This window comes from Setaria viridis, chromosome 7 (assembly GCF_005286985.2).
Source record: "Setaria viridis chromosome 7, Setaria_viridis_v4.0, whole genome shotgun sequence".
Lineage (NCBI taxonomy): Eukaryota > Viridiplantae > Streptophyta > Magnoliopsida > Poales > Poaceae > Setaria > Setaria viridis.
The window spans coordinates 22,576,760-22,599,772 of NC_048269.2; the positions used below are offsets into that span (position 1 = coordinate 22,576,760).

At 41.6% G+C, this 23,013-nt stretch overlaps 2 protein-coding genes and 1 pseudogene across 2 annotated transcripts; 1 reads left to right on the forward strand and 2 right to left on the reverse strand.

The window, feature by feature from the left end:
- The first annotated feature begins 317 nt into the window (after nt 1-317).
- On the forward strand, nt 318-2,904 carry LOC117865973 (protein FLOWERING LOCUS T). Its single transcript, XM_034750257.2, has 4 exons — nt 318-991; nt 1,700-1,761; nt 1,875-1,915; nt 2,412-2,904. The coding sequence occupies exons 1-4, from the start codon at nt 800-802 to the stop codon at nt 2,639-2,641; spliced, it is 525 nt and encodes a 174-aa protein (XP_034606148.1). The 5' UTR covers nt 318-799; the 3' UTR covers nt 2,642-2,904.
- On the reverse strand, nt 2,853-4,679 carry LOC140223364 (pentatricopeptide repeat-containing protein At4g14820-like; annotated as a pseudogene).
- Nucleotides 4,680-16,559: 11,880 nt separating this feature from the next.
- LOC117863694 (sister chromatid cohesion 1 protein 2) lies at nt 16,560-22,301 on the reverse strand. The gene is made up of 15 exons (XM_034747505.2): nt 21,949-22,301; nt 20,876-21,338; nt 20,748-20,788; nt 20,508-20,554; nt 20,068-20,129; nt 19,866-19,994; nt 19,628-19,777; nt 19,253-19,512; nt 18,985-19,171; nt 18,198-18,334; nt 17,704-18,113; nt 17,580-17,613; nt 17,464-17,488; nt 17,234-17,366; nt 16,560-16,899 (listed from the first exon to the last, which is right to left on the reverse strand). Exons 1-15 carry the CDS (start codon nt 22,073-22,075, stop codon nt 16,789-16,791), a joined length of 2,316 nt encoding a protein of 771 aa, XP_034603396.1. The 5' UTR covers nt 22,076-22,301; the 3' UTR covers nt 16,560-16,788.
- Between the last annotated feature and the right edge of the window lie 712 nt (nt 22,302-23,013).

Consider the following 23,013-nt stretch of genomic DNA (forward strand, 5'->3'; position numbering starts at 1 on the left):
GAAGCCTAATATTCCCAGCAAACAATGTTTCAGTCAGGGAACTTCATCCACCACCATTTGTACTGAGAAGGTGATATTCGCTACAATAATGTTAGATTGAATCTTTAAAATGTATACTCCAGTAAAAAAGGTCAGGCATTCCTGCATTCACTGAAGGTGGAAGTGAGCACCTGAGCTGAGGTAAAACAGGCCTCCCCACCAGGTCAGTAGCCTCTTCGGCTCTTCCCGAGAATGTATGCTCTAGCCTGTACAAAGCAAAGAAATAGAAGATTATCAATTACTAAGGGACTTGATGCTTGTCTGCCCCATTCGCCAAAACTTTTATTAATGAAAGAGTGAAAGAATGTTCATGCCGCAAACAAAGAAGATGAGGTGTCAATCTGATAGACAAGTCAAAAGGCAATCCACTTTTCACGAGGAACGTATCATTTCTAGGGAATAAGTGAGCGTGATCATCAGATTTTATTCATAGATATGGAATTGCAATGGACACTCCTATTTTTGTAAGCTCAGATAGTGGACAGGCCTACATATTTCCAGTGATGACGACCAATATCATTGTATACCTCTTAAAGTTGAGATTCTAGGGAATCTGGAGCACAACTCCTGATATCATGAATGCCTTCAGCACTTCAGGTTGCAAATATAAATAGGGCATGAACCTGCGCCCATCAGTTCACCCAAGTTCACATTTGAGGCCAAGCCAGCTTCTTTGCACCTTAAGAGCGCAAAGCCTATAAGTAGAGCCCAACCAGTTTTTTTTTACCTACAACCTCAAAATTATCATTCCTCACTAACCATGTCAAGGGACCCACTAGTAGTAGGACATGTTGTTGGCGACATTTTAGATCCTTTTATCAAATCAGCCTCACTTAAGGTTCTGTACAACAATAAGGAACTGACCAATGGATCTGAGCTCAAGCCGTCACAAGTAGCAAATGAACCAAGGGTCGAAATAGCTGGGCGCGACATGAGGAACCTCTACACTCTGGTAAGTCCATAACCAGTTCATTAATACATTGAGCAGTATTAAGTTTAGGAAAAAGTAAACCTTAAGTTCAACAAGGTGTATTTAGGGGCAATGAAAAAACATATATGTGCAATTACACAGGATCTCTTATTTGTGACATCTGCTTTTGGAGTTCATTCCCTTTAGTTGTTTTCAGTGCCTAAAGAGCACTGAAAGCAAGAATCTCAACTTTCTGTAAGTTGTAGGCTCTTCTTTATGGATTGAAAAAGACCTCTGCACTTCCATTTTGTTTCTGTTGTCCTTATGTTTGATAGCGTTGGCACATGTACCTGCATCTTGTACATGGCGCTGACTAGAATAAAAACTATGCCGTCAAGAAGTACAGGAATCTTGAATAACTATGATAAGATGCGGAAATACATGTCACACGCCACACGGTACGAAAGTTTTCACATTTTAGTAGCATAATGAAGATGCCATCATAGTAAACTACTACAAGAAGTCTGAAACAGACAAATTTAACAGCATTACTGAGATTTGTTTATCCTAAAAGGCTAAAACGCATCAAAGTTAGTAGATAACTTGAATGTCCAGATTGCAGGTTAAAAGAACAATGTCTTTGTAATCCTCAGAATAAAAGATAAGTAACTGTGGTACAAATTTCAAGTAAACTGTTTCATTAAGCTAAGAAAAATATTTCCTCAAAATAACAAGCTAACTTGCTACTAGGTGATGGTGGATCCAGACTCTCCAAGTCCAAGCAACCCAACAAAAAGAGAATACCTTCATTGGTAAGAACTGGAACATTTCACAATTATTAGAAATTACTAACTCTACAGTTTCACTAGTATAATGTGACAATTCCAAAATAAAAATTAATGCTTATCCTATGTGCATGTCACAGGTTGGTGACAGACATCCCAGAATCAACAAATGCTAGCTATGGTGGGTTCTTTCATTTCTGTCCTTTTCACACTTTTAGATGTTTCATGAATTCAAGAGTTATCTAAGATTCTAAAATAAATGTATATGATGTTAGTCAAGATGACATTCATATGTACCTCCTTTTTATATAACAAAAAATTAGCATGCCACCTGTAGCTTACGGGGGAAAAATTTAAAATGACAATTATAGCTGCAAATTTCGGAAGGATAAACACTATCAAAAGTAGGGCATACCTGAATAGTAAGCAGCTGGCTGTCATGTCCATGATGATGATTCTTTGGATTGTGATTGTAGTAAAAATTGTGCAATCCAACTCCGCTGAAAGTGGATTTGATTTCTTCAGCTGAAATTTATTTAGCTCAACATGAGAAGTTCTGTAATTTCCATATTTTATAAATTAAACTGTGCCATAATGATTGCTTATCTCAAAATATTTCCACAGATGAGAACATCATATTAACTCACTTTGACATGTTTGCACAAATGTTATTACAGGAAATGAAATTGTCAGTTATGAAAATCCAAAGCCAACTGCTGGAATACATCGCTTTGTCTTTGTACTTTTCCGCCAATCTGTCCAGCAAACTGTTTATGCTCCAGGATGGAGACCGAATTTCAACACTAGAGACTTTTCAGCACTTTATAATCTTGGACCTCCTGTGGCTGCTGTGTTCTTCAATTGTCAAAGGGAGAACGGGTGTGGAGGCAGACGGTATATTAGATAAGTACCAGATCACTGAAAGTGCTATGCAAGGAGTATTCATTAAACGTGAAAAGATGCACAAGCTCAGGCACGTCGCAAAATGATAGTAAATGCTGGGCCTTGAAAAGTAGCTTCAATTGGAAGTTACTTTGACCTGTCTGCCACTGCAAAACACGGCACTTAGAGAATGAATTTATCTTACAATTTCGCCATCGTTGGCAACAATCTATGTCTTCAGAGAGGGAAACTTGATGTTGATGCATATAAAAATTGTAGTTCCAGTCATGTTCACAAAAGCAGATACCCTTCATCAAACTAACAAGTTGTCTGCAGGGTATAAGAACAAAACAATGCTTGCCTCAGGCCCTATAGCTCTTTACAGAGCAACTGCATTCCAGGGTTGTTTGTTTGAGGAGGTTTATATAACACAGTGCTAAGCTGTGCAGCACATGCGCGTCTGCGTGACAGAACTCTACCAATCTCAATAGTGTCAGTGTCTCAGTGCCCAATGCCCGAACCTTTTCACCACCTGCTATAAAAATATCACAACGCAATTCTCTCTGGACTCAAATAATATCCTGCAAGAGTCAGATCTCTTTTGTCCATCAACCAATCATAATGATGGAATCACCGTTAATCTTGTCCAAGCACTGCAGAGTCAACAAATGTTACAAAAGTAAGACAAAAGTCATTTATACGCCAATTGGTCATTCATCTTTAATACCAGAATAAGTAATGCATTTGCATAGGAGTGAGAAACTACCTTAAATATGTAGCCGCCACCAAGGTTAGTGTTAGTCTTGATCATCATAGTAATTCATGCGGTCTTGGTAGCACAATAACCAATCAATCTTGCGTCCAATCCTTTAGACCAATTGACTAAGTAGATGTTCAATGGATCTTCAGAGAAACCAATAATCTGCCAGAAGAACTACAGGGCCCTCAAAATGAAGTTGCTTCATTAGTATGGAAAGAACAGCCCATATCTCATGAATATGCGAACAATTCTTCTGCACAACTAAGAATTCACTGATTTTCCTATTCACTTCAACTGCACTGGATCCTGGATCCTTGTGCATTTCTTTCTTAGACATCAATCCTTTAACCTTCATCACATCTGTCCATCTATCATTTACAGTATATACCTTGGAGAGGACATAAACTCCACTATCAGAGGACTCCAATTCCTGAACATGCATAAGAATCTGATGAGAGAAATCCATTTGGCCATAAGCTTGGCATGTACTCAGGAGAGCTTCCCATGTGAAACAGCAGGTACCATTGGCATAGCACTAATTACTTCGTATGCCTCCTGGACTAGGCGACCTCTGCCAAGAAGAACCATCATGCAACCATAGTGCTCTTCCAATGGAGAGGGCTTGAGGGCTTGTATGATACTGTCATCAACTCAAAAAACCGATGACCATCTGGCACCAAACCGGAGTGGCAACATTTGGACACTTGCACTGCACCAATCCGCTGATCATAACCGTCCAATAGACAATGTCCTTCACAGGAATCCTGTCAAAACCCCGTCTGGCTACATCTCGCATTTCACATACATATCCAACACTGCATTCCCAACAGTGATGCTCAGCTCCCTCTCCCTGTCGACATACTGACTGTGCACCGTTCTCTCAGCCCGCACCACCCCCAGCCTCCCGCACGCGACACGACATGCCGGTCGGCCATTTCGTCGAACGCCCTCCTCGCGTCCCCGCATGCGCCGTAGACCGTGACCAGCGCGTTCCATACCGGCGGCAGGCGCCCCAGGAACCCAGCCTTTCCCGCGACCGCGTGCACCTACCGGCCCTCGCCGATCCCCACGAGCCGCGCGCACGCGGAGGGGAGCGTGTAACCGTCGGGCCGCACGAGCGCAGAGCCGCAGAGTCCCCCGTGGCGAGGCGCGAAAAGCCGCGGACGGGTCGCCAGCGAGGATGAAGCTGGAGATGAGGGCGCTGAAGGGGTGCGCGCAGATGGGGCGGAGGTGGACGAGGGCTCCGAAGGCGTCGGCGTGCGCCGGGCGGTCGCGCGGAGGTGGAGGCGAGGTGCATTGCAAAATGCGCGCGAGTGTGCCCGCGGCGAAGCCGGAGGTAGGGCGGGGGGCATGGTTTTTTTTAATAACCAGCTGTGTTTATGACAAATGTCGGATCGCGATCGGGTCTTTATGCAAAACATCGGTCCGGTATTTACACAAAACTCGATCGCGATTACGGATCGCGATCCAAATTAGGGATCTTAATGAAAACTGCTGATCGGGTTATTTTCATAAAATCCCCTTAGCCAGGGAGACGGCAGCCGGCGAGGTGCTGTCTGCTTCCAGCGGCGTCGCGATGCACCTCAAGCGCATCCATCGTCGACGGGCACACCCACCTACGTTGCTGCGGCTCCGGCGCGGTTGCCGTCGGCTACACGCGCGCTGCTACCTCCTGCACCAAGCCGCCGCCGCCTTCAACTGGCGGAGCCGCGGAGGCCGCTAGCCTCGCCACCGCCGCCATGGCCAAGAACGCGAGTGGCGCTCGCGACGAGGCAGGAGGTAAGGAGGAGGGCGTGGCGGCGTGGCCGCGTGGGCTCCCAAGGCATTCCCAATCCAGTGATTAGGATAGTTTCTATAATATTAAATAACATGCTATATAAGCTAAGCTAAAGAGTGATGTGGTATGAGAGTTAATGAAGATAGAGAAGGAAAAAATTTCTCATGCAAGAAATCATGTCTACACACAATTCAAGAATTGGGAAGAAGAGAGGATTGGAGAGGAAAGGAGAGAGAAGAGAGAAGATTGGTTGATACCTTATTTTGAAGAAACCATTTATTATCAACATAATTTTATATTTAATATCTATATGACATGACATGTATAGAAACTACACGGTGGTGTCTTATGTTGCGACTGGCCTCGGGAGACTGGCTGCCGAGGAGCGGAGCGGGGTATCAGGGGCGAGCGAGTAGCGCGTGGAGGAAGGTGACCGTCAACCGATATGGCTACGGCGTCAAGCGTCAACGGCCCAATTCAATAATAAAGCTCCAAGGTTTAATACTTGAGCAAGTTATGTAGACTGTATTTTGACTCAAATGTTTAATCGTATTTCGTATACATGGCTTGTTGGACTAGAGATTTTGTGGAAGAGAATCGACTATAAATTTTCCTAAAAAGAGGACTAGTGTACACAATATCAAATGGTTGATTTGCCTCGGACTCGAGCAGGGTCATCCCCAAGCGATAACAGACGATCTCTCAACATCCATTATGCTATCACTTGCAGGATCAAAAACAACCTTCAGAGATCAGTGTTAAGCATCCAGATTCAGTTCAGATCTTGATCTTTCATGCCTATTCACATTTGTATGGAGAACTTTGGACCAGTTAATGGAACATCCGCTCTTGGCATTTATGTACAAATATTATGTTCTCCGTGGATTCGTAGCACGGAGTAAGGAATTCAGATTTAATGAACCTTTTTGGTTGGCCTCTACTTTTGGCTATTTTTTTAATAATACGTACTACCTAGCTGCACAAAACATTTTGGATTCAGAGTCAAATTCTAATATTCCAAAAATTTGTAATATTAACTTGAGTGAAATTTCCAAAAAATTATATCTTTTTGTTTGAATTGTGTGCTTGTTTAAAAATGAAGGTCAAATTCTCTTCTCATCCAAATTCCATTTAAAAACTTGTGATGGTGTTATTTGGATCTTTTTGGTTTTATTCGTGGGTTGTATTTGGATCTTAAGTTTGTGTGTGTTTGAATTTTAAATCCAATTCAAAATTCAAACTAAATATAGATCTAAACCGCCATGCTTCGTGATGAAGTGTGGAACACTCTAGAAGCATGATATTTTAGCATGGTAGAAATATCAAGAAATTAGATAAGGATGAGGAGAATTTTAGAGTTAGATATTTTGTATAGGAAGAGTTGCTATTTAGCGAATTTGATAACAGACAGAATAAATTGTAAAGAAACTTGCCATCAGGAAGTTAATAGCTTTTATTGCCCATTTAGGGAATTTGATAGCAGACATAGGATAAATTTAGAATGATGACATAGCAATTAGGTTCTTAGATTTGTCAATAAACTTCAACCTCTGCATCCGTTAAACATTTGTAATGGATTTGCGTTAGTTATGGTGTCATTCTCTAACATTAGCGGCAGCGATGACAACATGTCATACCTACTAAATAGCAAGTTTTTAGGAGATATAGTTTTAAAATGACAATCTACATTCATAATTTCTACTGTAAAAATGAAGGAAGTAGATAGTCTCGCTCCTATCAGAACAACTTGAGCTTATCTGCACCAGCATTACTGCTTCGGAGTCTCTACCTACAACATATTGAATCACATACAAATTACAAACTAAATTAATCTAAGACATAAGCTGGTTAATAAGTAGAACCTTGAAATTGTCGCTTACTAAGGGAAGACTACAACAAACGGGTGAGCGATGAATATCTATTTAACAAGACAAAAGGAGATGAGTTGTTTACTAAGTTCAAATTTTCCTAAAGTAGATAAAAATAAATAGATCTTTGATATAAGAATAGAATTACATCCCGTATCCCTCACAGAGGACCCACCTGACAGGCTAGGAGGGTGACGAAAAGGTGTGATGAAGGGTGGGAGGATGAAAAAACTAGATGATAGAAAATGATTCTGCCAAAAACCTCTACGTTTTCTCACTTTTCTTTTCTCCTTACCCGCCCGCACGTACCCTCCCGTGCGCCAATCACGTTCCTGATTTTTTGGCCGAGGTCTCCTTCCTTTTCCACGCTCTGTCGTTCCGTGACTCCATGATTTTCTCTATAGTTTCCTTCCTTTTACATGCTCTTGATTGATTGGTAGCCTTCCTATTGAGAGCCTTCCTTTTAAGAGCCTTTAATTTAATTTCGTTCCTAATTTTTCTCCGTGGTCTCCTTCCTTTTCCATGCTATGCTGTCCCATGACTCCATGATTTTCTTCGCGGTTTCCTTCCTTTTACATGCTCTTGATTGATTGGTAGCCTTCATATTGGGAGCCTTCCTTTTGAGAGCATTTACTTTAATTCCATTCCTAATTTTTCTCCATGGTCTCCTTCCTTTTCCATGCTCTGTCGTCCCACGACTCCAAGAATTTCTCCGTGGTTTCCTTTCTTTTTACACGCTCTTGATTGGTAGACTTCCTATTGAGAGCCTTCCTTTTGAGAGCCTTTAATTTATAGGCACGGCGATGGCAAGTTCTCTCCTACGTCCAGGTCTCCTTCTTGCTTCACATCCTCCTTCCACCAAGGGGCTATCACCGGACCTCCATACCTTCACGCCGGAACTCAATTGAGATCAAAGGGCTACTGCTCCTTCCACTAAGGACTATTGCCGGACTTCCATGTCCTAGTGGTGGAACTACACACTGGAACTCAATTGGCTGTCGGCCGCTTTTGATCAATTTTGCAACCCTCCGGTGAAGGAAGGCCACTGTTGCAAGATCACCACGGCAATTAGGTAAGGCCTTAAATCTTCATCTTCATCCTACTATATAATGTAGTACTGCATGTTTGTAATTTCGTGACGTGATGATTCCATATGTTCTCCGCTCTAGATCGCAATGAAACATTGTCAAATTGATAATCCATTATGTTTGTGTACAACTCCAAAATGTCTAGATATCCAAGAGTGATAATCCATGATGTTTTGAGTTCATGACATTGTCTACATTATACATGAATCCATCAATGCCTTATATCTTGTGTTTATGCTGCGGACTTTTTGCCGTTACGTATTATTCCATTATCATTGTATCATGTTACATGTGTTGCTCTACAAACAATGATAAATTCTTTTTTTACTCACCAACAATATATACATCTATTGGATCTTTCATTACATGATATCTGATGAAGATGGGTCGTCGAGCCATGCTTGGAGATGTGACGAACACGCACATAAGCAGAGCATCGATCCGTGAGGTTAAGAGACCTAGAGAAGGTATCTAACCTTTGGTTGAATCCCAATGTTCTGGTTGAACATAACATATTAAGGAGACTTATCCATGAATCCTTTTGAGCGCAGGTAAAAATGTTGATCATGCAGAATGTAAGCAGCAGAAAGCAACGGAATGATATGCAAATATGCCATTGGAGAAGAGCGGAATGCAAAGATAAGGGAAGATTATCAGCGTAACAAGGCGGAGAGACAATCAAACAATGGCATGCTGGAACCTCTTGGACAATCAGGCAGTGTCATGCATGAACCTCTGGGAGAACCATCTTGTGATGAACCACCTCTGGGACAATCAGGCAATATCTTATACATTCGTTAAAAATTGTGAGTCAGTATAGTAGGATCCTTAAGTTATGATATAGTTTTTTTTACTTTCACAGGTATATCTCATGATATTGGATCGGGTGATGTTGGTGGGGATTGGCTTAGTAGGAACCCCAGCTATACAAGACCCCCAAGAACTTATCATATACTACCAGTTAACATCTCTGTATCAAGTGTGATAGTAGTACCTTGACATGATGTTCAATAGTTTTTTTTAATCGATGTCTTTAAGCATTTACAACTTACATCCCAGATCTTGATGAGGTGCCTCTGGATGTTCTGGGATTGGATGGAGTCAAGGAAACAGATGACGAGAGAAGGCAAATATTGAATTGTCAAGGAGAAGCAAGCAACGTAGGTGTACAAACGTCTGACTCCGCATTTACTGGTATGGCTTATGTGAAACCCATGTAGCCCTAACGTATGATCATACATGCAGGATATCGCCTCTAACAATAGGAAGGTATATTTTGATATTTGAAGATGTACCAGTGATCAGCACTGTCCCTAAAGATCCGAGAGTGGAGGAAAGCATGGAAAAGGAGGGGCATACATTTGCAATATCAGCTGATAAAAGCGAGAGGAATGCCAAAAGAAGAGCAAATTACCATCGCTCGAAGTGCCAGGAAGAGGCAATCTGCCTCAACGTAGAAACACCTAATCTCGCCTTCACTGGTATGCACGTTAATTTTTGCTTATCAATTTGATGAATTTAATTTGATGGAGTTCTGGCGACTTGCAATTATGCTAATTTTGCATTACAAGCAGGAGAAATTGGAACTAGATAATCTGTGGTAACGGCAAATGTTGCAACTCCAAATGCAGGTTTGAAATTGTAATATCTATGTTTAAAATTTTATTTAAGCACATGGATGTGTATATAAGTTTTTTTAATAAGGTGACCAACATATTGGAGTAGAGGTGTGTCCGGAGGAACTGAAGAGGTTAAGAGAACTATATGAGTTTGAAAGACAACAGAAGATATTAAAAAATAATAATGGATGATACAATAAAATTTCTAAACAAGGTACTATATTTGAGCAATTTTCTCAAACTCCATTAATTATTTTATACTATATATAATTATATTGTTCCATTTTTGGGTGAATGTTTCATATATAGGGTTACAGACCCCTATTGGAACATTGCAGTCTGTGGTAACCAAGTTGGGGTCTGGTCCAATAACAAGGGGTTCTATTAATAATGAAAATGCCGAACCAAACCAATCTAGTTTATGCGAACAATTCACTGCACGGAATAGAAGGTAACTTTAAATCACTTGGTCTTGTCTATGATTTTTATTGTATATTGATAGTATCCCAATTAACATATTGTATTCTGTTCTGCAATGAAACGGAGAAGGATTTAGATGAGATGGATCCTGACTAAGAAGGAGATGACAAGTTAGATGATGATGAAGCGAGGGTATTTTACCAACGAGGTACGTTATATATTATTGAAATGAATGTAACTATCCTCTCCCAACAAGATGGTTTATAATTAATTATTGGTTTGTGGTAGATATCCATAACGAATATTATAGAGATCCGGATATGGCTTCTAAGGGTCTTGACCCATTTGATGGAGTGTACATGAACCTTCCTAAGAAGCATCATGTGTTGAAGAATGCTAAAAACTATGAGTTCTGCAATGCAAAGAAGTTCCTTGGTGAAGGACCTACTTTCTGTTGCAGGAAAGGGAAGGTCTACATATATATCCTAGAAGTACCGTCTGAGCTTCAACGGTTATTTATGAGTCAAACGGACAAGGATGCAAGGTATTTTAGAAAGCACATACGGTACTTCAACTCACATTTCTCTTTCACTAGCTTTGGGGTTTCCATTGATCGACGTCTCGCGTCTGCAAGAGGTAGTGGTGTGTATAACTTTAAGGCACATGGCCAGATTTACCATAAGCTCGATCCACTTGTGTTGGATTGGAAAGGGCCACGCCATATGCAGCTCTACATTTATGAGACGAATGATAATAATGCTCATCGTGTTAAGAGGTCCCCTAATCTTGATGAGAACCTGATCTGCTTGATCCGTGGTATTTTTACGGGACAATCTGTACGTCCAAGTGTTCACGAGCCTAGGTACTCTTACAATTATTCAAGAGTACATGATTGAGCTGAATACCAAGATTTCTGTTGATCGGAGGAGATATATATAATGCACCCAAAATGGAGCAGATTGCAGCTATTTGGGTCAATGGCAATGACTCTCAACATAGGTTCTCCCGGAGCATTGTGATATATGGAAAATCAGATGATCCACACTATATTAGGGTGTACCATGGTTGTTACGACATATTAGCATATCCTTTATTTTTCCTTGGTGGTGAGACTGGCTGGGAGGACAAGACAATAGAGTTTCGAGATCCACCACTATCAGCGCCCAGGGAACGGGGGTCCCCCCGAGAAAGCACTTACAAGTGGAGCCCATCTGCAGAAAGAGGTTGCCACCACGCAGAGCCCAATTAAGCAGATGGGCCCTACGAATCCGAAGCTTAGGAAGAGCCTGGGAAATACCGCCTCCATATTATGGGACCCACTGAAGGCTCACGCAAAGGGAGAGGGATGTAGCCGAGGAGGCCTCCCGGGAAGCCGCCCGGGAAAGTTTGCTTCCAAGCTAAGCAAGCAATGGCACATCCTGACAAAAGAAAGGCACGACAGTCGAGGTAGGCCATCAGCAGGCACTCCATCCCCGTAAAAACACCATCATTACAGTTGATGGGACACGCCTGGATGCCTCGGGGACTGATGGCCTTACCCGTCCCATCCAACAGATGGCGGATGCCGCCCTCATGTTGAGGGCACCCACCTGGCTCCCAGCTGCCCTCTGCCAGAAGGATGGGCCCACTACACAGACCTGGGAGGCTGCAAAAGCCTCCCGGGAACTCTGCTACGAGGTGGGGCCACCTCACAAACCTGGGAAGAGGTGAAAGCCTCCCGGGAAGGATCTCGGGAGCTAGGTTCATCGCCCCCTATCCCGGACTGAGAGAAGTAAGAATTACGAAAGTAAGATGGTAAATGTGGTGATTGCCATACATAGGACTTGGACGGGGTGCTCCGACGTCGTGCGTACCAAGGCAAGAAGGCGTCAGGGCAAGTGGATGGCACGTCAGAAGAACTATAGCAAGGAGGACAGCCATTAGGCCGCCGCATTCACACATGCAATGTAAAGGGATGGATTGGGATGCAAGGCTCGGCCCAACCAGTCCCCCCTAGGCCTGGCCTATAAAAGGCCGGCTCTTGTACAAACAAGACAGACAACTCTAGCAACACAACACACAGGACGTAAGGTATTGCGCTTCCGAGCGGCCTGAACCTGTCTAAAAACTCTCTTAGCAAAATTATATACTAACTCCCGTAAACGCCTCTTGAATCCCTACGCACGAACTAACCCCCAGGCCGGATCTCTAAAAGGGGGTCCCTCTGGATCCCCACTCTCGGTGCTTGACCACCGTCAACCACCATCAAAGCCAAAGCAGAAGTATACTAAGCGTAAGAGGAAAGGTACGCGTATTACACCTTTGTTTCGTACTTCGTCCATAGATTCATCTCACTCACCGTATGAAATCTAATAATTTATTCTATAACATAGATGGAACTGAAGCCGATGTGGATGACCATACAAACAATGACCATTGTGTCATGCAAGGACATACAAAAAGACCCTCTCGTGGTATGTACTATTTTTTCATGTGCTTTCGTACACACTTCACCTTGTTGTATTTGTAAACTATTTATTTACTTTTACCTCATAGATCCGCATATTGATGAAGCAGATGACACAGCATATGGTGACACCTCACTGATTCTACTTTGCTCAGGTCATACATATGGCAAAATGTTCAGTGCATCCGACTGACCCAGACCATTAGGGCACAGTCCGACACGTGATTTGCAGATTATCTGCTAAGGATCGGTAACAGCACTGAGGAAACATTTGGTGATGAATATGTGCAGTTTCTGATGACATTCTGATTGATAACCCTTCAAAAGACATATGTATTGATACGCTCATTGACCACGTATTCCCGAACCTTCATGTTAATTGTACATCTGAACCCTACATGCATGAGCGTGCTATCCTTTCCACTAGGAATGAGCATGTGGATGCAGTGAATGCACTAATGATTAATAGGTTCCCCGGTAGTAAACAGGTGTACTACAGCTTTGACTCGGTAGAGGATGACCCACGGAATAATTATCCTCTGGGTTTTCTCAATTCAATCACACCAAATGGGTTGCCTCCACATGAGCTGACAATAAAGAAGAACTGCCCTATTATCCTACTCCGTAATCTTGATCCTCACAATGGCCTCTGTAATGGCATCCGATTGATAGTGAGAGGATTTTAGAAAAGTTCTATCGATGCTGAAATTGTTAATGGCCAACATGCAGGGGAAAGAGTATTCATACCCAGGATACTAATGTCACCTTCTGAAGATCTATCTCTTCCCTTCAAGTTCAAGTGCAAGTAGTTTCCATTCACTTAAGCTTCGCTATGACTGTTAACAAAGCGTAGGGTCAGACAATACCAAATATAGGTATCTACCTCCCCGAGCCTATTTTTTCACATAGGCAGTTATACATGGCTCTATCTAGAGGTGTTTCTCGTGAGACAACATGGGTTCTTGCTAGAAAAAACAAGGATATGGATCCCACTGGAAAAGGCATAAAGAACATTGTCTATAGAGATGTCTTGGAGTCATGAGGTATGCCAATTTTATTTTCATGGTTTATAATTTATTATGATGTACATGTATAGATATCTATGTTCTCATGTTCTTTGGAATAACTCTATATATTGCTCATGTAGTTTATACATGCTTCAGGATTGTGACAGCTTATGGTAAAAAGTCTAGAAAATGCATGAGACAATTTAGTGTACATACATCTCTATAAAACGGTTTCTAGGAGTGTCAGGGGATAGGTTATATTTGAGAGGAAATATTTGTGTTGTATTTCCTAGCTGAGCTACAAACGAGCCTCTTAATCATTATTGCTCAGCGACAAGTTTCTGGTTACGCCGATCCTCCCATGGGAACATTGCTCTTGTTTAGGTAGGGATTGCATGACATTTCCCACTGGGCGCAAATCATATCCAGCTATTAAAAATAAATTAATTGAATGGTTGCCATGCTAATTGTGCATAGCCGGTGAATGAAATCAAGCCACGAATTGACAACATGGACATGGAAATAAACGTTGATTCCTGCACAGAATCTGGTGTTAATATGGCGTAGCATCCCCTTTTTCTAATCTGATCTGATTGATTGAATCCTAATCCTAAGGTCAAAAATTATCACGTGCCAAATTGAAGTTCACCTTCTAATATATATTGGACCCATGCAATTAGGAAACTTAATGGCCGGCCATTCTGCTATCCTTATGAGACACATCGATGTAGGCAGATGTATTGTCACGTTCACCTTCTAATAGTGCGCTATTCAATTAGGAAACATATTAGCCGGCCATTTAGCTATCCTTATGAGACCCACGGATGTCGGTGACCCACTGGACGTTTCTTCATCTTTAACCAAAGGTCATATATACACAAAACACTGTTTGAAAGAAATATAGGATAAGATGGTTTCATCAGCCTTTTTCATGATTCTGGATGATGCTTTTTCGATGGCGCATGGTTCCGAGGTCGACTTGCTAGCGGTTGTGGCTTTCGTTGGCCCGATGAACCCCAGCTGCTCATTTGATCCATAGGGAGATCTGCGTGAAGGACTTTTTTCATTGCAATTAATTAGCAATCAAATTATGCATTTTATGCCAAAAATAATGGATCTTTTTTTTAGTTGCATTGGATTCGTCCGTATTGTCAGGATCGGTGGAAAATTCCTTGATGCCGAACTCAACAACTACTTTATGATGGTCACAAGAGTTTGTGTAAACTATGATAGAGGTGCGTTAACAAATTGAAAAATTAATCACATTCAGTTGGTGTTATGTAAATTTCTAATTCATGTCTGCCGGAGAATTTCAGCTTGCTTTCACGTCTATCACCTTGATTGAAAACGGCACATACCCATGGATATCAAACCTTGAAGGTGCTTTGGAATTTTTTATGCTCCACATGATGCATGTTATTTGCGCACTGTCACTGTGCTTAGAACTGGGCTGCGTACGGATGTTATGGCGCACGATAGCATTAAAGCTGCCGTTGCCGCACGTGCCGAGGAGATCAAGAAATTAGAAGCACAGTCAAGGAAATTATGCGTTCCACGTTCCCTTACTGATTTATACGAGTACATGATCAATGGCAATCGGTTAATGACGACCATGAAAATAAATGCATTTGTGGAGTGGATCTTGCGTAGTATTGATGAAGTATTAGATTGAGAAGCAGTTTTAGTTTCTTCGGAAAAAAAGAGAAGCAGTTTTAGTTTAAATGTAATAATTTGGCCACATGTCTGTTGGATCTTCTGCCCACTTTATAAACAAAAAAGCTTCCTTCATTGCTCAACTAAATTTCTTGATCAACATTTTCAAAATTACATAAAGCAAGGGAGAAACGAGATTGTGATTAGTTAGATCTAATTTTATAGAAAGAACTATCACTCCCAAAATCGTGGAGCCATGTTTTGAAATAAAAAAATTAAATAAAGTAAGGGACAAATGAGATTGCGATTGGAAGAATTATCAAATTACATTCCATGCATGGTGTCACGTGGCGTAACACATAAGGACATAACAACTACATGGTGCCAAATTTGGAAATATAAAACTTAAATTTAGGGACAAACGAGATTGTGATTGGTTAGATAATAATTTTAGTTAAAGAATCAACAGAAAGACTCTAAAAAATGTTTCATTTTGCAATATATGCATCTAGACACAAGCACAATTGTTCCCTTTTATTTGATCAATTGTACATAGGGCTAGACGCCAAGTCAGAATCTCACGAGTTGGCTCAGCTTATTCATATTTTGGTTCAGTTTGGCTTGGCTTGGTGGATTTTTAAACGAGCCGAGCAGCTATTTTTACTTATTTTGTTAACAACCCGAGCTACTCGTGAGCCAACTGAGCTAGAAGGCTAAAGGTTTAACATAGGGCCGAGATGTGAATGAGAAGAGTCTACACTACAGCGTGATTAGTGTAGAAGCCATTACCTTGTAGTAAAATATTTGTACGACTACATGTTGAAAAAAAGGTGAAGCAGTATATGGTCAAGGTTCGTATGAGTCCGTTAGTTGATAAAGATAAATTGTTAATGTATTAGCATTAAACAAGTATTTCAATCAATATGCATGTCTTTTATTGCTTACTCGGATTCCTATAATAATTATTTATCTTATTTTATTTATTAAATTTATTTGTCATGTTTTAATTATACACGTGGCCGTGGCACGTGCACATCCACTAGTATAATTTAAACTAAACTATGAGCTCAGACTATATCCTTTGCTCCTTACCAGCTAACGCTCATACAGTTGTTCGATTTCTCTTCTTCTGAACAATACCCTTCAGTACTGATGAGTGGTAAAGAAAGTCGACTTCCTATTCAGTTATGAAACTATGAGATCTGATCCCGTACTTGACCCGTACTTCCGCTCATTAAGTAAAACCTCTTTTTTGACTGCTTAACTATTTTCAATCCTAGCTAAATATCCCAGGACTCTTTCTAATTTGATTAAATACTTCTATGTTGTATGATAATAGAAAGTCAAGATCTCACTCGCTTTTTCTGCTTTGTATTCGGCTGTTGCCTTTTTCCATGCCCATGAGCAGCTCATATATACATGTGAACGGCCATCTAGAAGATGCTACAGTAGATAATGACGAGGTGAAATTCTACACTCAGGTCAGGTCAGGTCAGGTCATAAAACTAAGGAGCATGTTAAGTTAATCTGAAGATTAGTTCCCACAGCGCTGAACCTCTGCTTCAAGTTGCGGAGTCGCTGAGAGTATGATATCCGCATAAGGCTGCTCTTGGTTAACTTGTACGAGCTCACGGCTCTTCAGAATCTGCAGAGAAAAACATGTATAAGAATACGAGGATTTCACTGTTTACTAATAAGCTGCAAGGTACAGATAACGTTTGGTGAGCAGGGTGGAATTACGATGGATTGAGATGCCCAAGATTCACAGCTTGATGTATATATACTAATCACTTTAGTAAAGAAATACACTATGAATTTGGCCGCAAGGAAGGAAAGGATAGCTCATGATTGGAACGGAAATGTGAGGGAAACTTGAGCTATCATTTCCCAATAGCAATATAAAAGCAAATCAATCCTTGAACAAAGAAACATGATGCCACGCAGATTATCATCCAAGCAGGAAGCTACAGAAACCATACCAGAGTTTCATAGAACAAAGTTGTTGCAGTTCTCCTCTTTGCCCCTTCAAGGACTTGATTAAGACTTAAAGTATTAGTTCCCTCCTTACTCTTCTGATCCAGGAATAGCTTATGGAGGCAATTTGCTATTTTCCTAAATGAGTAAATTTAGATAAGCAACAGATTAAAAGGCTAGAGCCAGGAAGGAAATAATAATAATTTATAAGCAACAGAACAAGATCATTAGATACCTAGTTCGAGTTGAATTCAGCAAACCTGCAAAACAACAGTGTGCATATAAAAAAGCCTGACAAAGTACAAAAACATCTATAGAACAGCATAAGCTATAACAGTTTATAAACATTACCTTCATCTCTGGTAGGCTCTTCATTAGGAATATCCTGCATGTGAATGTCATTTCAAATACAACTGTTTTCATCATAAATCATAGAAAGTCCTATCATGTGAGTTTGATGCATGCAATAACCTACCTCATCTATATTATCTAGAGCAGCATTCAGTGCTTCATTGTGCAACGAAATTTGGTTTTCTGATTCATGCAGTCCCTTCTTCGGTAGTATTTCTGAACTAGGTTCATCTCCTTCAACTCGAGGGCCCTTCTCTTTGGCTGTATCTTCATTGCATTCACAAACTCCATCTTGAACAGGCCCATTTTCTGTGTGACAGCCAACAGAAGCCTCAAAATCTGTTCCCTCATCCAGCTTTCTCTTTCTTGATGCATCTAGAATGCTTTCTCGTTCTGTACTTCCAGTATCCTTGCAAGAATGGACAGATTCAGTGTGTTCGTAGGAAAGGCGCCTCCTTGCTTTAACTGATCCCTCCCATAAACTTTCAGGTGCCTCTGGTGCAGCAACGCATGCAAGGGGGGTTGAAGTCTTATCTGTCAAAATAAAAGGGCACACTGAGTTAACATTGAAGTTCACATCAACAATTGCGCCTACTAATGCCTGAATACGTGACCTACATGGAATCAGTGGATCCATGAACGTATATGGTAGGGAACCAACTTTTGCCACCTTCCAAGTATCAAGATGAGTATGAGGCGCCTTCCTTCTTTGCTGCACTAGATCACTTGCATCCTCTATTGCTGCTCTCATTATCCTAAAACAAATAAAAATGAATTACAAAAATATTACATGTTACAGTTCGATGAAAGCATGGAATGACCCATAATATTCTGAGAATCACTTCCAAGGAAATGCAGCCTACCATCTCACTAGTCCCAACAAAGAGGAAATGAAGAATATAGAAAAGAGATAAGTGATAACAATAAAACTTCACTGTGAAAACTTCTATGCTTGTTTGACTAGGTTACGTTTCTTGAATCGCTTCATTTGGTTTATAATTGTAGCAGCTAAAGAAGTCCATTCAACTAAGGTCAACAAGCCCTAGTGAGGTTATATAGTTAAACCCCAATAAATAACCCAGATTTTGGGATTTTCAGTTAGCAAGACATGAGATTAGCTGAGATCATTTTTCCATGTTGATTTTTAGTTCTCAAGCGAAAATGTTCTCTGTTTCAAATGATTGCATTAGATGTGTTCCCTGTTAAAGAAGACAGAGAGCTGCTCTATTACGCAAATCCAACCAAAAAACTTCTACGAGATAAATCATATATACCTTGTCTTAAATATCCATATGAAACACAAATGAGAACCTAGATTTATCAGCTTAAGCCAAAACACGCCTCCAAACCAGCATGTACGGGTAATGCAACTTGTGAAAGAGTCTGAGCTAGAAGTTGTTCTTACATATTCGGTAGTACGGTACCCTCATCACACAATGGCCAAGTTAACCTTCTCCTAACCCTCCGCCTGCCTTCTCGTTCTGTCGGTATGTAATCCTCCTTATTGTACAACACCCTCCTTTTTCTAGTAGCCTGGCTCTTCTCAGTTTTAGCTGGTGTCCTAACCCTAAATCTAGAAGACGATGATGGCCCTGGAACAGAAGCGGGTGAAGCTCACAATGTGTATGATTAATACCATAAGTAGAATAGATAATTTTGTCACAAAACTAGACCTGGGACGCCCTCTGGCAAGGGCTCTGGAGTAGAAGGTGATAGCTCATTCTCTGCCCCTGTTTCACAGCTTAAGACAGGAGCTTCAGGTGACTCATGTTCTCCAGCGTCATGCTCTGGAAATTCTGCTGAAGGTGGAGGAATTGTGTTCGATTTTTCTAGCAGTGAATTATTCCCTGATGCTTCAATTGATGGGTTATTTTCACTAAGACTCCCACAGGTCATGTTCTCAATATTCTCTGAGTTTTGCCCTTCTTGACTTCTGTTTCAAAGCAAAGCCTATTCTGATCAACATCTATCAACAGTATGGCCCAAAAATCTGGAAGATTTGCTGTAACAAAAGAAAATTTATGGGTAAAAAAGTAGCTTTTACTCACTCTTGCGGAGGGATAGGAGCCATAGAGCAGGCGGAACCCCCATTAGTCTCATCCATATTCACATCTCTTATAGAATTATCCCTAGTTTTGCTTTTGTCTGAAGGGTCAGTTGCTTCAGACACCATATCCATCATATCAGGCGGAAGAACACTGTTCCAAAATCATTTTAGGAACCAACAAAAGAAGAAATGCGCTCTTATGCTGTGAGGACAGACAGGCAACAGAGAACTATACTTACTCCTTCACTGGTGTGAACCAAGCAGAATCAGCATTCTGGTTTTCTCTTTCAGGTTTATCCCCTTTGGTACTCAAGTCCAGAATATTGTTTGCTTCACTAATGGCAAGCATCACTTCATGTGGGACAGCACTGCATTACAAGGAAGCTCAGAAATCCAAAGGACATTCTTTTACTATCATTAGGAAGAAGCTCAAGTTCTTACATGTATTCCGGCATAAAACATGTAGAATCAACATCGTATGAACATGACGCCCTCTGATAAGACTGTGCCATTGAATAAACTTTAAGCTTCAGTTATCCAAAGAAACAGGATGTAAAAAAAATGAAGCCAGAAAAATTGAATCATAATATTGGAAAAGCAAAGAGTAGCACGTCTAAGAAGCAATTGTGAGTGTAATCGTTTTACAAAATAGTCCACGAAAGAGCTGAAACTAACTTATAGTTGCATATATCAAAAACTAACACCACATGAGACAACAGCAGGCTAGAGCGCTGCACAGGTCACAGGTGGAGGCACCTAGAGCAGTGTCAATTTGTTGAACAGACCAAACCCCATCAGTCAGAGGCGGATTTAGGGGAGGGCAGTGGGGGCTCCAGCCCCACTACTCTTGTGCATCCAATGGAGCCCAAGGAGATGGGTACCTCATAAAAATAGGGGACACGATGGCGCTCATCCTCCAATAGAATATCTATACAAAAAAGGAAGCAGGAAATGTATAAAATGTTTCACAATAAGAAGGAAGCAGGGTACGTATTTGCAATTTTTCAATTGTATGCATGCTAGGTCCAAAATGCAAAGGTCTGGTGGAAGTATCTCAAGAAAACAAAATGGATGGAAAAGCAAAATAACAAAAGCGAAAGAAATGCTAATGGTATCAATACCTTGAGATGCTGACTGATGGTGATCCTCACCTTCATCATCTCTGCAAAGAAAGGTTAAAAGGATAGCTAAGCAAACCACGTTCCATGTAACAAACTAATGAGGCTAGTATATGACCAAGAATGCTTACGTATCTTCAGCAATCCCTAAATCGAAAGAGTCAAGCTCAAATCTTTTAGGTCTCGTGAAGGTTGGCAGATCATCTGGCAAACGTGCTTCCCGGATTACCACAGATGTCCGTACAATAACTTCTGTTTCTACCCTTAAAGAGAGGCCTTCACTTGATACTGGACTAGAGACTTCAGTTCTAACAGCATGAACAGGTTTCTTGACCCTGCTGGTGTTTTGATGGCCTGCCACTGACCTTCCAGCACGGACAGCTTTATTCGCTTGCTTCAAAGGTCCACGCGTCGACCCTCCAGTTAGCACACTAGGTTCCACACATAGCCTTAGTTGCAATGAGCGAATTTCCTCACAATCAAGGTACAGGTAGTACACTTTCTTGGAGTATATCCTAACAATTCCAAACAGAAGCTGTGCCAGTATTCTCTGGGAAATTCCGTGTGGGCCCTGGACATCAGATAAAATCTTATCTGCCAACGGTGAAACGAAATGTGTCAGCATTATAAACCTGCTAGGAGAATTCCTGAACAAAATAGCTTGGTCTAGAAAAAGAAAGCTGCCCCCTTTCTTTAAACATCACCAGCAGCTATAAGAACACGTAGAGATCATCATCTAATCAAAGCTATAGGTTGGCGTGTGGTATGGAGAATTGGTTCACATGGTAAGTCTGGTTGGCGCACCCAATTCTCGGGATTATGCTCAAGTCATCAAGTGCCATCAATAAAACCCTTCCTGACCTAAAACCCCCAAACCTTCCGCTGGCGAAAACCATCTAAAAAAACCCACCCAAAACTGACATGACAAACAGAGTTACAAACGCCACACCACAGGAAAGGGCACCAAACACCCAAGGCCCAAATCACCCTCCCATGCCAGTTTTTAAACCTAAACCCCACCATAAACCCCTCCCTTATCCCCACTTCTCCCACTGCTGCAAACCAACATCACAATCGCAAATTACTAGATTAATTAGAGAGGCCCCCTGCTGCCCAGCCCATATCCCCACCAAAACTACTCTAAAAATCCAGTGAAAAGGGGGGAATTGCTCTCGCATTGCAGGAGTTGACATCGAGTCGTTACCAACGGAGGCGACGATGTCCGTGCGCGCGACCTGGTCCCGGTTGAGCGCCGCCTCGCCGCAGAACGCCGCTACCCACACCGTCCCGAGCGGGCCCTTCTTCGACAGCAGGTCCTTGGAGTAGAACATCTCCGCGGCCCCACCCTTCTCGCCGCTCGCTCGAAGCCCCGAGCGCCGCCGCCTCTGCCGCTACGGCCCCTGCCCCAATGCAAGCGCCCGCCACGGCCTGTCCAACGCCGCCGAGAGTGGAGGAAAACCAGCGCAGTCCGCGTGCGAGGCGTGGCCGGCCGAGCGGTTTTTGGTTGGTTTCGGGGGGAGTCTGACGAGAGCAGAGGAAGGGGGCAGTGACTGGCTTCAAGGGCAAGGAGGGGGAGGGGGCGAAGTGAAACGGCTCGCGGGCGTGCGGAAGTGACGTTATTGCCCCTCGGTTTGAGACGTTGGGGATGAATTTTTGGAAACTTGTTGAGTTTTCTTTTTCTTTTTCTTTCTTTTTTTTCCCTTGCATATCTGTTTTGGATATGTGTTGATGCCTTCTTTTATGAGCAACTCACATACTATAATAGAGCATGAATGGTAATGAGATTGGTGAGGCAAACAAAATCAAGCATGTAGGACCCGATACAATTGGCATTAATCACTCCATATATTTTTTGGAGGGTCAGATATGGTATTTAGCGAAGCGTCAAACTGGATAACCATTCATGTATCCAACTGACGTCATCATCAGCTCTAAATTGTTGGATCACTCCTGTTGACACCTGTTAATAGATAGGGCGCGTGGGATTCTTAGGCTAAAGTTTAGCCTTTGTCACGTAGAATGTGACTAAACATGAGCTAAGTTCATGTTTGCTTCTTTAGTCCAAAGTTTAGTTACTGTCACATCGAATGTTTAGATACTAATTAGTATTAAATATATATTAATTATAAAACTAATTGCACAGATGGAGACTAATTCGCGAGACGAATATATTAAGCCAGCCTTCATTTGTGCAATTAGTTTTGTAATTAGTGTATGTTTAATACTTCTAACATTCGATGTGACAGGGACTAAACTTTAGTCCACGAAA